The sequence below is a fragment of the Thermoascus crustaceus genome (assembly GCF_041956765.1).
Source record: "Thermoascus crustaceus strain CBS 181.67 unplaced genomic scaffold VTN00scaffold_9, whole genome shotgun sequence".
In the NCBI taxonomy this organism is placed as follows: Eukaryota; Fungi; Ascomycota; class Eurotiomycetes; order Eurotiales; family Thermoascaceae; genus Thermoascus; species Thermoascus crustaceus.
Genome location: NW_027192535.1, coordinates 119,273 through 133,908, shown reverse-complemented (window position 1 = coordinate 133,908; position 14,636 = coordinate 119,273). Strand labels below are relative to the sequence as shown.

The window sequence follows — 14,636 nt, the reverse complement described above, 5'->3', positions numbered from 1 at the left end:
GAAATGACGAATGACGACCCGAGATGCCAATGGTGGGATATAACGACTCAATTGTTCTTCTGAAATAGGTCTTAGCACTGATGCACAGTAACGCTGCTTCTTGGATAGACCTGGAACTTACGGATTCTTCATCTTGCATATCCCATAGAATCCAACACCTTTAGCGACTCCTCTCCGGACCTGAGCTTCCACGATCAGCCCATCGGCTTTTCGTCCCACAATTCAGCCCTCGCGGACCGCCACCGCTGGCCCCGACGACACAGCTGTAACTGCAATGTAGATCGTTCTCGTCCGGGATGATCGCAGCCTCGACAGCTGCAGTGGTATAGAACACGAGGATCCGCGCCGGTTTCGGCCCGTCCAGGTCACAAGGCAAGCCGCCCAACGAGTCCATCTCGGAGCCATCACCCAAGATTAGATTATATATCCAGGCCCGTAAGAGCCATTGGTAGGTATATAGACATCCCGGCAATCGAATTCCATTCCAGTAACCCACTCCCCGCGGCAACTCACGGCCAGAACAAAGTTTGGCCTGTCTGGAGCTTTCGGACACCGGGACGGCATCAGACAATCTGGCTTGGATCATCCGACACATTTCTGGGCCCGATTTCCCTCGGGTTCATGTCCGCGGAGGCGTCGCCGTTGGGCTCACCTCCCGGTCCTTTCTTCTGGGCCAATTCCTTTCCGTGGTCGAGACCCATCGGTGAGTTGCGACCGTACAAGAACCAGAAGGGAACACCGGCTAGAAAGACGCCTCCGACGATGTTGCCGATGGTGACGGGAATAATGCTCTGGTAGATGTACTTGCCGACGCCGAAGTTGGTACCGTAGAACATGCCGATGGGGACGAGGTAGAAGTTGGCGATGCAGTGCTGGTAGCCCAGGATGACGAACGACCACACAGGGATCCAGATACAGTAGATCTTGGACACGTGGTCACCGGACGTCATGGCCAGGAAGGAGGCCAATCCGACAAACCAGTTACATCCCACACCACGGAGGAAGTTGACCGACCATTGCACGTTCACTCGCTTCTCTGCCTGCACCGACGCGTAGCTCTTGATCGTGTCGTCCTGTAAACTGTTCGCCCACCAGCAGAGGAATCCCGCGATGAACAGCGCTCCGGCAAAGTTGAAGATATACCCGATTACCCAGACCTTAAGCGCCCCGAGGATGCTCGTCTTCCGCTGCAAACACGTAAAGGTCATGAAGAATAAGCTCGAGGTGAACAGTTCCGAGTTGGTCAGAATGATGAGCACGAATCCCAGAGGGAAGGTAAATCCCCCGACCATGACCGCCAGCATCTCGTTACTCTCGCGGAGGCCGGGAGAGCCTCCCACGACGAGGAGGAAGACATGTGCTCCGAGGCAGATGAAGCAGCCTCCGTAGAAGGCTTTTAGGATCAGGCGTGAGAGGGGAAGAGTTTCTCGTTCACAACCCGCCCGGGTGATCAGAGTTGCCGTCTCGAGCGGCGTATATCCGTTGACTCTTTCAAGCGCCATTGGTGTTGGTGAGCCGGTCTGGGAGCTCTGGGTTGTGGGCACGCTTCTCTGGGAGGCAACGTCAATTTTCTCGTCGAATTTCATGATGGTGCAATGATTCCAGTAAAGAAGAACAGAACGATGAGCGGGAACGGGGGGAGAGCTGGCTGCCTACCTCTTTCAAGGCGAAAGGGTGGAATGCCCGGTCCAGTCGGTACTTATGCGTAGTACGTCGTGGTCGTTTCGCGTAATCAGTGCCAACCTTCCGGAGAGGAGACCAAGCCTCTAATGCACATCCTATGTACGAAGTATATATGTACAGTTAGTGCTTCCCACCAAGGGCCCCGTCTGGGGGTAAAGGGGATAGGAAGCAAAGCTAGGTAAGTAGGTTCAGGTAGCGGCGTGCACGGAGGCCATGGCCGGTGATAGCTCGGTATGCAAGGTGTTGCGTCACGCGCAAAAAAACAACAATCTCTGGAGTTTGCGTACAATAATTACTTCTTTGGTCGCTGGGGCCTGGATCCTTTTAAATCCAGTTATGACATACTATGATATAACCGCTTGTGGACCAACATGGAACATGCGGATGGGACCGGTTCCGGCATCACGGGAGCTACTATAAAGTTGGCAGAAGACTTCAAAGTTAATTCTCTCACGATGAAAACAACTTTCCATTGACTTGCAAGCTGTTCGACAGGGGGAGGAAGTCAGAAGACTGGGTAGCAGCTGAAGGCGCATACATCGTCATCGAACGCTTCTCGGGTATGATACGTTCGGTATGTGTCTTTCGCGAGGCTGCGTAAGGCGCGCTAGGAGCGCGGATGTGACGGATACCAAGCAGCCACTGCAGCTCGGAAGACGTCTAGACTGATTTGTACAAGTTAGACACATAGGGCAACGAACCCATCGGGGCAGTGGGGCAGCCGGTAGTATCGGCTGCTCAACAGTCCAACAACAATGTATCATGGTGTACGCAGCGACGTTCTCCTGAAACAACATTGCCACTTACTATTGATCCGTCACAGTAAATCTCGCAGTCGTAGCCGTCACAAGAGCTTAGCCGTCTCGTGGCCCCCACACTCCAGTCGAGCATCATCCGTGGATCTCGGCACTCAGTACTCCGTCCGTGTCCCCGAACGAGCCGTTGCCTGAGGATCCAAGGTTAATTTTGGAGTCGGTCGGAGTCAGAGACCGGCTCAGGAAGATATGGTTTCTGGAGCTGAAGCGGAGATTATTCTTCAGGAACGCGGAGGCATGCCGCTATCTACCTCTGAAAGGAAAGCTCTTTTTGTGTCGGTCGGAGAAACCTCGGGCGGGGGAACTGGTGGAAACTCTGGCGATGAGCTGTCCATGCTTACACAGGAAAGCTGCATCGAACAGTCTTCTCTCGAGACTCAGAGACAACAACCGTCGAATTGTTTATCTCGCTCCTGCAGACGATTAGATAGCGATGTTGCGTGAGATCTAAGGTAGAGCGTGCCAAGAGAGCCGGCGCGCTTGTGGCACGGAGCCGCGCTGCCCCGGACGGCGCCGGAGAAACATATGTTCCGGGTGCCCGCCGAGGGACGCGCGGTGGATCGTGTTGTGAACTGCCGCGGTAGGAAGACAGACCAGCTGCAGCTGTCTCAACGCCATGGCCAGCGTCTAGATAACACAGGATTGCTCTGCAGCTCTGCTCTGGTTCAGAAGATCTTCATGGTCGTTTCCGTAGAGGAGCTGCGACTCGAAGTTCTGCACAATGATCGACTCTCTCATCAGCATCCTCTTCTGGCTCTCCTCCGCGCTCACTCTGGTCATCTTGCTACTTCCTTCACAGTATGGCAGTGAAAAGTCTCAGACGAAAGATCGCAGTTCTGCCGGACAGGACGCCCCCTCACAACCCAAAACTTCTGTGCAGATTCTTGTCCTTGGAGACATCGGTCGGAGCCCACGAATGCAGTACCATGCCCTGAGCATCGCCAAGCGGGGCGGCCGCGTCGACATCATTGGATATCAGGGTGAGTTTGGATGCTATTCTTGCCGTTGTTTCCGTCCGTATTAAGTGCTTTGTAATAATAGAGTCCGATGCACATCCTGATATCGTGTCCGACCCAAGAGTATCCATCGTTCCGCTGCCTCCGCACCCGGCCTTCCTCCAAACAAGCAATAAGATTCTGTTTCTGCTCTTTGGTCCCTTGAAGGTCTTGTTCCAGATCTTCTGTCTATGGGACTGCCTTGCCTATCGTACAACTCCTGCCAAGTGGTTGCTTATTCAGGTCAGTGCTTTCGTACACTCCTTCGGGTGATCGGCGTTGCTGGATCCTATCGTGGTAACCTGGTTGCTGTATTGTTTGTATCGTTTGAATACAAGCTTCTGAACCGTCCTGTTTCTGGCCTCTGCTGAGACTTTCCGGTTCTCAGAATCCTCCTTCAATTCCCACTCTTGCAGTCGCCTCCCTCGTCTGTTTTCTTAGAAACACCCGTCTGGTGATTGACTGGCACAACTTTGGCTACTCGATCCTTGCTCTGAAGCTTGGGAATAACCACCCTCTGGTTACGCTGTCCAGCTGGTACGAGAGGACTTTGTGCCAATATGCCACCGCGCATCTGTGTGTGACAAGGGCCATGGCCCGTGTGTTGCAAAGCGAGTTTTGCATCAAAGCTCCTGTTTTACCCCTCCATGACCGGCCGGCCAATCATTTGCAGCCCATCCTGGCTAAGCAAGAGCGGCTCGACTTTCTGGCCTCTCTGGAGGAAACTGCTACTATCAGGTCCTCTCTTGAGTCCGGAGATCTGAGGATTCTCGTCAGCTCGACATCGTGGACGGCAGACGAAGATTTTTCTCTGCTGATAACTGCCCTGTCACGGTACTCGGAGCTTGCAAGTACCAGTAAACCTCATTTGCCAGAGGTTCTGGCCATCATTACAGGAAAAGGGCCTCAGAGAGAGGCGTACCTGCAGGAAATCTCAGCTCGGAAGAGCAGTGGAGAACTCAAAAAGGTGACCGTCAAATCCACATGGCTAACCACACACGACTATGCGAGGCTCCTCGCTTCCGCGGACTTGGGAGTGAGCTTGCATACCAGCAGCAGTGGCGTCGACCTGCCAATGAAAGTGGTAGATATGTTCGGTGCAGGACTTCCTGTGGTCGGGTGGAACCGCTTTGAAGCGTGGCCCGAACTAGTCACAGACGGCGTCAATGGACGAGGTTTTGGAAGCTCTGAAGAACTTGTAGAACATCTGGTCGATCTTTTCGAGAACGCCACTAAGCTGGAGGGCCTTCGCGTTGGGGCTCTCAAGGAAGGCTCCCGGCGGTGGGATGACGAGTGGGACCCCGTTGCTGGCAAACTATTCGGTCTGGTAGAGGCGTAGCCGTGAATATCCTGTATTATCCGCTGGTGGTATCTAATCTAAATGTATCTTGTCTAGTCTCTATGTGCGTTTTACGTAGTTGCTTTTGGCGTTAGTAGTAGCACACAGTGGAAAGAATTGAATATGCATCTGTTGACAGGTGGACATTTTGATACTCTGGATAGACGCCATACAATGCATCTGTAGTTTTGTTCAAGATCCTCTCTATGACAGTTTCTGAAGCGCAGTAGGTGGTGAGAGCGCTGAGACGTGCGGAAAGTCTGCGCCAAGCCTTTTTGGATGTCTCTACTCGAGCGGTTGCGCCGGCCGCCTCGACGACATGATCAACGCAACTCGCCTGCCCACCATATCATAAGAATAATGCCCAGGACGGGCAACGACGGTGTCAGGCCGGTCCAAAAATGCTGGACCCCGTCGAGCTTCAACTCTTTCCGTCTTGTTACAACTGCATCTCGTGGTCCGCTGATGGCGAGCTCGCCGTCGCTGCCGGAGAGTATATCCACATCCTAGTCAGCATCCCCCCCATCCTAAACAGTCCATAGACAGATGATTGACTTTGCATACAGACTCCCAAAATCGCTGGCGGCGATGTGGATGAGCAGCAGCCCACATCGCAAACTACTACGACAGCCAGCCCTTGGTCGTTCACGCGGTTCCGCGCGAACGTTTTCACCAACAAGGAGTGGCCAACGACCTACCCGCAGAACCGGGACAACTTCTCCATCGGCCCAGAGCAGTCCATCAGCACCGTTGCTGGTCTTGCGTGGTCACCGCCGGGCCTGGCCACGCACAAGCGCTGCGTCCTCGCCGTGTTGACGACGAACCTGCTGCTCTCGTTCTTCGAGCCCACGGGGCCGCAGGGGAAGTGGGTCAGAGTCGCGGTTGTCAACCATGCCCTGAAGTCTCAGTTCTTCTTCCCCTCCTCCTCTTCCTCCTCTTCCTCCTCTTCCTCATCCCGGGGACCCGAAAGCTCCGGACGAGGGGCCAGGAAGCGAGCGATCCGCGCGTTTGCGTGGAACCCGCCTCTCAAAGCTAAAGGTGCTGCGCCTGCACGTGCGGAGAGTGAAAGTCGCTGGGGCGTGCATCTGCTTACCGTCGCTAACGATGATAATGATGTGATTCTCTTACGAGTCAAGAGACAGCGAGGAGAGCTAGTTTCTGACTTCCACTACTCTACTGAGGTGCTATCCGTCCTTCCGTTCAATGATGATGGGAGTGGGAACTTTCCCATGGTGCAGCCTAGCACCCTCCTTTCTGCAGCTATTAGATCCAGAGTTCGAGCGTCACACATAGCGTGCGGGCCGTGGGTTTGTCAGCAGGCAGAACATGACGAGGGTCGAGGTCGACTGTCTGCAAAAGCAGCCGTGGCCATCGTCTACGGGACAAGACTGAAGATAGTACGCCTGGATGTGACTCTTGTACCCAGAGAACGTCAGGTCGATTTTGGTTCAGAGTATACCTTGGAGGCCAAGTCCGCAGAACATGCATCTACCGCATCTGATAAGAGACTGGGCACATACCACTTTACAGGGCCTGTACAGTGGCTATTCGAGGTAGGAGGTCGATTCTACTGTAACTCTTTCGAATTCTGCTTACGAGTAATACAGAATGGCCTTCAATCAGTATGTCTCGCCGCTGGTATCTCTGCCGGGTTGGTAACCTTGCGTATGTCCCGTGAGACGTATGAAGGCAAAATCACAGATCCAAAGGGCATCCAGCTTCAGGAAAGACCCTTTTTAGAGGATTCGAGCACTAGCAGCTCCCAGGCGGATGGATATGTTCAAACTCGTCACTGGGAACCGATAAGTGGTACGTTTGCCGTTTACCTATATGTGTTTTTTTAATCAGGCCTTGCTAATCAATCCAAGCAATCGCTGCCATATGTGACGAGAAGGCAGGAGCCTCGACGCTCCATCTAGGCACAATGGCCGGATACGCGGATAGCTACAGTTGTCCGAGCTTAGAACAGGAAGGACATTTCATCCAGCCAGAGTGGAAGAAGCAGCTCGAGGATTTCCGCGAGCGATTCGACATCGACCGCGACCTGGGCGGTCTCGCAGTCGCGAGGGTCTGGGGATTGACATGCCATCGAGGCTTCGTGGCTGCTGCTTTCACCATGCACCCCGGAGACATGGTCGAGTACACCACTGCGGCTGATGAGAAGACCACGATCATCTTCTCCCTTGTTTCTGCAAAGACTGCTGAAGTGGAGGGTCGTCCGCCTTTCTTGCGGACTGTTCCCAAGTTCACGGACGATGAGCTCCGGGAGAAGCGCAAAGCAGCGCTGGAGTTTGTCCTTGACGGTGGGGACGAAGACCGATACCACGACCCATGGTCTCAGAAACTCATCTACGCAGCGGCTGCATGCTCCATCGTCGATACCCGGGATGAACGACTCCTCGAGCTCTCCCGGAATGCGCTGGAACGGCTGGCCAAGGTCACCGGTGCGGATCTGAGCGACGAGATATCGAAATGTTCACCGGCCAGTCTAGCACCAAACACCCTCGCCCCAAAGTCCGCAGACCAGCTCAGCGTTGGAGGTGACATGTTCGAGCGGTGCGGTATCTGCGGTTCCGGGATGGAGTGGTACTCAGCGCGGGAGGCACAGTGCATGGATGGGCATCCTTTTGGTTAGTCCCACGGTTCTCCTTGGTCCACGTATAGTCATCGTGATCTACGACAAGACAAATGCTAATCTCAAACCAGTCCGCTGCGGCCTCACCTTCCTCGCGATCCCGGAACCCGACATCTCCAAATTCTGCTCTCTGTGCGGGACGGAGTTTCTGAACGATGAGGTCTTTGGTCCGCCGCCTCCACCTCCGCCAGAGGTGAAGCGTGAGGACGAAGGCGTGCCACCGTCTGTGACGCCGTCCGCACCTACGACGCCATCCATATCTAAATCAAAATTCCACATACTCTTTGAAGTGTTTGATACATGTCTCTATTGCGGGGGGAAGTTTCGGGATTGATTGATTGATTAATCAATCATGCAAGTTTACTACATCAAGAACAATAATACAAGGTAGTAAGAGTGTTGTGATGTTCAGCTTATGAGCTGTAAAGCAGACAGACTACTTCGTCTAAATAGACAAAGTTTCAGACCGTATCCACAACTTATGCAGATGATTTCTTCCGTCCCGGACCCAAAAACGAAGCTGCGTCCAGTTCCGTATGGTTTCAAAGCGCCTCTGAGGCTGCTCTGGATTTCCGGCTGCCTGAAGGAGGTGGTCTTGCGGTCCTGAAAATCTTGAATTGCATTTATGCAAATTCTGAATTACTTTCCGATGGTCTGTGACGGTATTCCTAGTTGAAGGGCCCGCTTCCAGATCCAACTTCCTCTTGAGTATTTGCCAACAGTTGTAGGAACTCATTGATTTTACCATCTGTTGGAGCTGTTTCTTTAACCGCTGTAGACGTACAAGCTTGAGAACTGGTTCTAACTGTGGTCCCCAGCGCAGGGCTGTAATACCATGAAGATTGTTGCGAGACCTTGGCTGTGGGGTGGATAGGTAGCCGGGCTAGTCTGGGGTTCTTGTATCTCTATGTATTGTGTTAGTATTAACATCTGTACGTTGGGTTATCCTAGATTTAGGTACTTACTTTTGCTCCTCCTTTTCTGTAGCTGGCATGTCGTAATTGCAGCGATGACTGCCAGCACCACTCTGACAGTCCCCCGCTACCACAATTGCCAGCTAGGTAGTGTTGATCATTGTTGTTGAAACTCGCTCAGAACTTAGGCAAAAGGACTAGACTTGGTAGACCAAAAGAAAAGACACAAAAACAGTTGATCTTGATCTTAATCTCAGTATGAATGATCAGATCAGATAGTTGATAGTTGGATTGATTGATTATGCATTGGTTGATAACTTGTAGAAGGCAGGAAGCAGGAAGCAAGCTGACTTCTAGCTAGAAGGTAACAAGCTGGACTTGGACTTCTTGCCGGAGAGAAACACAAACATCACTTATAATGACAACCGCTACCCGCTACCCCCGGCAATTAATTGATTGATTCTTACTAACAGACAGACGAGATCACATCTTGGTCGAATCTGAACTATTCGGTACACAAAACTAGATCCGGATTCCTGGCTGGCATTGCAGTAATGATGACATAAAGCTTTCTTAGGAGGTATTTATTTAGGTAGAGCTGGTGTATGTTTTCGGAGATATATATATCCTGCCACCCGGGTGAAATTGCTTATTTAGGTTACGGGGCACTTCATTTATCAATATTGAAAGTTGTCACCATGGAGAGGACGACAAGATAATATGTATTCATGAATATATATATCAACACGTTATATATATGTACTATACTACTGATCTTGGGTATATATAAAACTGATGTTTGCAGCAACATACTTGTGCACGGAAACAGAGCAAGCATAAACCAACATGCTCCCTCAATACAGGGAATAAGCCCAAGCCATGCATCTATCGTTGTTGTTATTACCCCCGTTCACTCGCTATGCGTCGTATCCATCCGTTTGCTTGTTTTTCTCAACCATTATTGTCCAATGGTATACAGGAGCTGCAACTCCGGCCTGAGCCTGAGAGATCTTACTATATTTAACCCGTTAGTCCGATAGTCTGTCTTGCTGATTATTCCCTCCTCGAAAACGACGAATCGGGATCGGTGATGACGCACTCGCCGTGAACTGCTCTCTCGTCCTCTCAAACACCTGCGCCGGCAACTCCCCCGAGGCGTTCGGGATATTCGGATCCGCACCCCCACGGATAAGAAGATCCATGAGGTCCCCGTCACCCCGCCGAGCGGCCTCCATCAGCGCGGTGCAGTGGAACTGGTTCATCGCGTTGACGTCGATCCGGTCCTTCTCCAGTAGGGCCTGGACGATGTCCGTGTGGCCCATCGCCGTCGCGGCCATTAGGGGCGTCGAGTCTACGTTGTCGCGGGCGTTGGGGTCCACGCCGTCCGTGGAGAGGAGGAGTCGGACGATGGCGAGGTGGTTGTATTTGGCAGCGTGGAAGAGGGGGGTTTGGCCCCAGTAGTCTCTACGGTTGAGGTCTAGGTTTAAATTCAGGTTTGTTCCTGCTTCCTCTCCCTGAGCCTGACGAGCCTGGGCGTGAGCCTGGACGTGGGCGAGGAGCATCCGGACGATGGACTCGTGGCCCTGGTGCGTGGCCACCGACAGCGGCGTGGTGTTCCGGCTGCTGCGGGCGTTGATGTTGGCGCCGTGTTGGAGGAGCAGTTGCACCATCTCCTCTCTGCCTCTGAAGACGGCGTGGATCAGCGGCGTGTTCCCTGTGCCGTCGCGGTACTCGAGATCCAGGTCCTCGATCGTCGCGAGGAGCAGCCGCACGATCTGATCATGCCCGTGGTCCAGCGCCAGCGAGATGGGCGTGAGCTCCGCGTTGTTGAATTCGGAGCTCGTCTGCACACTGGCTCCTCTGCTCAGGGCCTTCCGAGCGGTCGATTCCTGCCCATGACGGGCGGCCCAGCACAGGGCCCGACTCAGGGGCAGTTGTGCATCGTGGCGGTAGAGATATGCGTCGAGGATGCTGTGCCAGCGACGACATGTGCAGGCCAGAGCGTAGATGTCTCCGAGCTGCTGGATTTGGTCCGCGATGGACAGTAGCACCTCGTTGGAGAAGTCCAGCAGCAGCATCTTGTGCTGACTGGTTTCAACGAGTCAGCAATCCCTTTTCTTTTCGTTGCGCGTCGTGCGCGTGTGGAGGACTCAACTCAGAAACATGCAAGTGGTAAACGAGCGGCGTCTCTCAAGGGGTAGAAAAAAGGGAAGAAAGAAAAAGGATAACTTCACTGCAATTGGAGAATTCAGATCTGTACCAGCAGATGCATAGCCGCCAGGAACAGCACGCCACGCGAAGAGAACCATGGTTGTTGCCCTTCCATTGTGCCGCTCGCCACAAAAAATATCTCGAATCTAGTCGTAGCCAGGGGTCGGTTATACTCCGCATTCGCCACCGGTGATGATTAGTAAGCACTCTGATATGTAGCATCTGGTACGGTCATGACTTGAATTATTCGTTGGAAGTAGACCAAGGGGCTATCTGCAATAAAGATATATCGTGTATGTACTGTACATCTTATCTTCGACATTATCTTATCATCTGGACGGATAATCGATAACAACAAGAATGATAAGCTGTGGCCTGCGAGTAGATTTTATAGGAGGTAATTAGGTACCTAGTAAACTCGTAAAACAATATCCATAAATTGGGTGTATTTCGTCCAATGATCGGAAGTTACTGTTACATACCTTCTAGATACCCCCCCATCGGCTCGGCTGTCCTCTCTCCCCTTTGGATCACTCAGATGAAAGCGCTGAGATTTGGAATGAAACCGCATCGGCCTGGCAGGTGGTGTTAGGGGGAGGCAGGGTTCCGTCCTCGAAGTAGGACCTGATGTACCCGGTGGTGCATCTGGAGGGGGCGATACCAGACCCGTGCTATTTTTATTTATAAAGACATGTTAGAGTTTGCCTTGGTGGAATAATCGGTGGCATGCGACTAGACATGAGAGCCCATTCATGGTAGCAGGTTAGAAACTTACGCCGACAGAGTTTTGGGTCAAGAGGATGGAGTTGGGGAAGGGAGATGACGTCTTGCGAGCTCTGCGAAAGTACGACATGTTTGATTGAGTCCAGTGAGGATGTCACATCGAGGTATAGAAGGGCGATATACCCCTGGATTGGAGTAATCGGGTCGATGGTATTCCCGATGAACAAGATGGGGAAGCTCGTCTTCTTGCCGGACGGATCGAGGGGCCTGCAGGAGTTTTGATTTTTTGTTGGCTTCTTGAATTTCCTGTCTGTCAGAAAACTTCTAGTGGTGAAAATTCCAACGACGAGATACAAACGCAGCATCAAAAAGCTGACCCCTGCCAGAGCTCGGGTCCGTGGTGACAAAAGATATGGTTGTCTACTGTACTTTCCCAGCCAAGGAGATTAAACTACTCCTTCCTCTTCAGCAGCTAACTCAGTTGATAACCTCACAGTAACCCGTTGACAGCTATGTTTCCCCCTTCAACAACGTATTGATAGAAACGGTATGGGTCTATCAAAAATCGACTGGGTAAGATGTCATCACATTCTATCTTAATAGCTTTCTTTCATTGCTGTCATCATTACTGCGTGCAAGTGTCTTGTTCACGCCTTTCAATCCCGGTAAGTCCAAGTACTTTCTTCTGACTCTTTCCGGAGAAGCCAATGCTGGGTTAAGATAAAGGTACGCCCCCCTTTTCCGACTGGGCCCCTGGCGATCTGCCCATATCGGTGGTACAGCTTGTGATAGAGTCGAGGCGTTGGCCCGGCTTCATTGAATGGATTCGCCAATGCCTACCATGAGAATCCTTCTTGCTCTTGGCAGTATCTGGATGTCGCATGAAGGCCTCCAGTCCATTTAGATAGTCCTCATAGAGCTCTAGAAGCTTAGCCTGTTCCTCAGGCAGGTCGTCTTGAAGCTCTGGCGGTTGCGACGCGTATGCCTATACTAATACTAGATCAGACGTTACCGATGTTGGAGCAGCTGAAAATACAAGTCTCAATTCTATGAGGTTGGTCTCTTATGACAAAGCCTTATCTATCTGCGACTATTGCTGTGGAAACTCTCCAGTCAGGGATTGCTGACGCATGATCGCTTATGCCGTGTGGTTATATCGAATATCAACTTCGGTCGTCCGCTTTATAGTCTGTGACCACCAAATGTTTTCCCTATCCCTCAGGATGCTCGTGTTGCTTTTATCATCTGCGTCCCCGGAAGCAGGGTACACAGTAGCATGGCTCTCACCTTGAGGATTGGAAAACATGTCCGCGTCATTCGAGACTGCTTTGAGTGGATAACTCCACTTGTTATGATAGCTGTTGTCGCTCTGCGTGCTAGGAAAGAAAATTCTGAGGAGGGGTCGAAGGGCTGGAATCGAGGCAGCGGCAATGGCAAGACCATCTTCAACAGCTGCCCAGATGAGCAAGGGGGCAAGTTCCCCTAGAGTATGGCTCAAGTCAGATTTCCTGCTTGTGGAGGATTCGGTGACGGAGACATACAGGTAAAATCGGACTTCGCAGAGAGAGCAACAAGGTAGGTTGTCTTCACAATGGCCGCACCGCCGGCGCTGTAGAATGGTCAAAAGAGCTGACAATCACAGGTGAGCATGAAAGACACATACAATATCCCAAGACTCATGGCAACAGCGATCCCAAGCTTTTCTTTCTTTTGCATTTGCAGTCTCCAGATGATGGTCCAAGGCAGCAAAGCGAGGACAAAGTCCTGTGCGCCAGAGTATGCTAATAAAGAAATGAGCTGCTACTAACTCTTGAAAACAGGAGAAGATACGGATAGAAGCAACAGGGTCTCTGCTGACCTCCTACAAATAGGGAAAAGTTGGTAAAGACATAAGTCGGCCAGCATTCAGATGGGATGGCTGGATTCCATAGATGCCTCGGATCCTTGCACTGTACGAAGACAAACAATGCGGCTAGCACATTGACTACGTTCATGGTAATGATCACAAACCACAAGACAGTTTGCGCCCACCTCTGAACAATAATCCGCAGCAGAGTGACCGCGAAGGATGTCTTGCCCAGGGTGCAGGCCATGATAGCAAGTGTCTCGCCAATGTTGCAAAGCAGGGCAACGTAGATGAGGTTATTCGGATTCTGCTCGACCACCTCGAGATGCTTTCCCAGCCCGATATTGGCAGCTGCGGTGCTGACAGCAGCGTAAGCAACAAGACATCCCTTGAATACTAGATCAGCACACGCCAGCAAAAATTCAGAGATGAATGTGATTGTCCTCACCATCGCCACCATCACAATACCATCATCCCATCCGAAGACCCCCTTTACCTTGATTCTGACGTAAAGGCGGAGGCAAACAATCACAAATGGAACTAGGGAGACAACCCACATGACAGACTTCACCGTGCTGGATCGGCTTTCCGCAAGGTACCCTGGTTCCCTGCGCTCAACCATTTTGAAGGAACTGGAGCTTGGAGAAAAGCAACAATGCAGTTGACATCAAGCCATCTGTGGAAAAGGTGAAGAGAGTTCGACTGGAGCGAATGAGTCAGGAGGCAAGATAATTTGTATTCTTTCTGCAATCCCGGGGATTATTGTATGGCTGGACGTGAAAGACCAGGAGGACCTCCGCTGTCAAGCATAAAGATCAGATCTCAGGGATATAATACGGAGTACAGTACTGTGTCATGTCCTTCGTCACCCATCCCCTGCTACTTAATGGCTTGGCGGATTGCTATTCTATAACCACATGGCTTTGAAGCCATTGGAGGGTACCTGGACACTATGATAGGTGACAGACCCTAGGAGAAGCCAGCCCAAATCAAAATATAATGAAAGCGGCAACGAAGGTGACTTGGACAGGGGGGAGGGGGTGCCGAAAGATATGGCAACCTACTGTAGTGTACTGGAAACACATGCGCTATAGCCATGGTATACGAAATTCTTGATCATTAGTGGACAAAACTGCGCTTTCCCTGCAATACCCCTGGCAGAATGGAACATCCCCAGAATGTCAGATGGACAACGCGTATTAGTAATGCCTGACGGTTTCGAGCAAGATACAATGAACTCTGTCTCGCTTGAGCAGCGGCAGGAGCTGTTGATTATCAGAGGCCAGTCGGGTTAAAGCAAGGATGATGGTCATATGGATGCTATAGAGTTCCGTTAGCGGTAACAACAAATGCGTCAGTGGAAAGCGTAGCTATCCATTTGTTTCCTGATCAGAGGACCTTGCCAAAGGCATATGCGAACTTTCGCATACCGAAGCTACTTACCCTTAAAAGGTAGGTAGGTACTTACATCAGGT

The 14,636-nt window shown here is 51.7% G+C and overlaps 5 protein-coding genes across 5 annotated transcripts; 2 read left to right on the top strand and 3 right to left on the bottom strand.

Moving 5' to 3' along the window:
* Window positions 1–563: 563 nt before the first annotated feature.
* VTN00DRAFT_10073 (uncharacterized protein) lies at window positions 564–2,577 on the bottom strand (the record flags this gene model as incomplete). Its single annotated transcript, XM_069426689.1, has 4 exons — window positions 564–1,550; window positions 1,657–1,698; window positions 2,316–2,348; window positions 2,491–2,577. 4 exons carry the CDS (start codon window positions 2,575–2,577, stop codon window positions 564–566), a joined length of 1,149 nt encoding a protein of 382 aa, XP_069283835.1.
* Window positions 2,578–3,219: 642 nt separating this feature from the next.
* Window positions 3,220–4,832, top strand: VTN00DRAFT_10072 (uncharacterized protein; the record flags this gene model as incomplete). The annotated part of the gene is made up of 3 exons (XM_069426688.1): window positions 3,220–3,478; window positions 3,540–3,736; window positions 3,882–4,832. 3 exons carry the CDS (start codon window positions 3,220–3,222, stop codon window positions 4,830–4,832), a joined length of 1,407 nt encoding a protein of 468 aa, XP_069283834.1.
* A 401-nt stretch (window positions 4,833–5,233) lies between these two features.
* VTN00DRAFT_10071 (uncharacterized protein) lies at window positions 5,234–7,801 on the top strand (the record flags this gene model as incomplete). Its single annotated transcript, XM_069426687.1, has 5 exons — window positions 5,234–5,341; window positions 5,399–6,385; window positions 6,440–6,641; window positions 6,701–7,462; window positions 7,539–7,801. The coding sequence occupies 5 exons, from the start codon at window positions 5,234–5,236 to the stop codon at window positions 7,799–7,801; spliced, it is 2,322 nt and encodes a 773-aa protein (XP_069283833.1).
* A 1,608-nt stretch (window positions 7,802–9,409) lies between these two features.
* On the bottom strand, window positions 9,410–10,459 carry VTN00DRAFT_10070 (uncharacterized protein; the record flags this gene model as incomplete). Its single annotated transcript, XM_069426686.1, has 1 exon — window positions 9,410–10,459. One exon carries the CDS (start codon window positions 10,457–10,459, stop codon window positions 9,410–9,412), a length of 1,050 nt encoding a protein of 349 aa, XP_069283832.1.
* Window positions 10,460–12,453: 1,994 nt separating this feature from the next.
* Window positions 12,454–13,783, bottom strand: VTN00DRAFT_10069 (uncharacterized protein; the record flags this gene model as incomplete). The annotated part of the gene is made up of 5 exons (XM_069426684.1): window positions 12,454–12,797; window positions 12,857–12,924; window positions 12,979–13,096; window positions 13,174–13,549; window positions 13,610–13,783. The coding sequence occupies 5 exons, from the start codon at window positions 13,781–13,783 to the stop codon at window positions 12,454–12,456; spliced, it is 1,080 nt and encodes a 359-aa protein (XP_069283831.1).
* Between the last annotated feature and the right edge of the window lie 853 nt (window positions 13,784–14,636).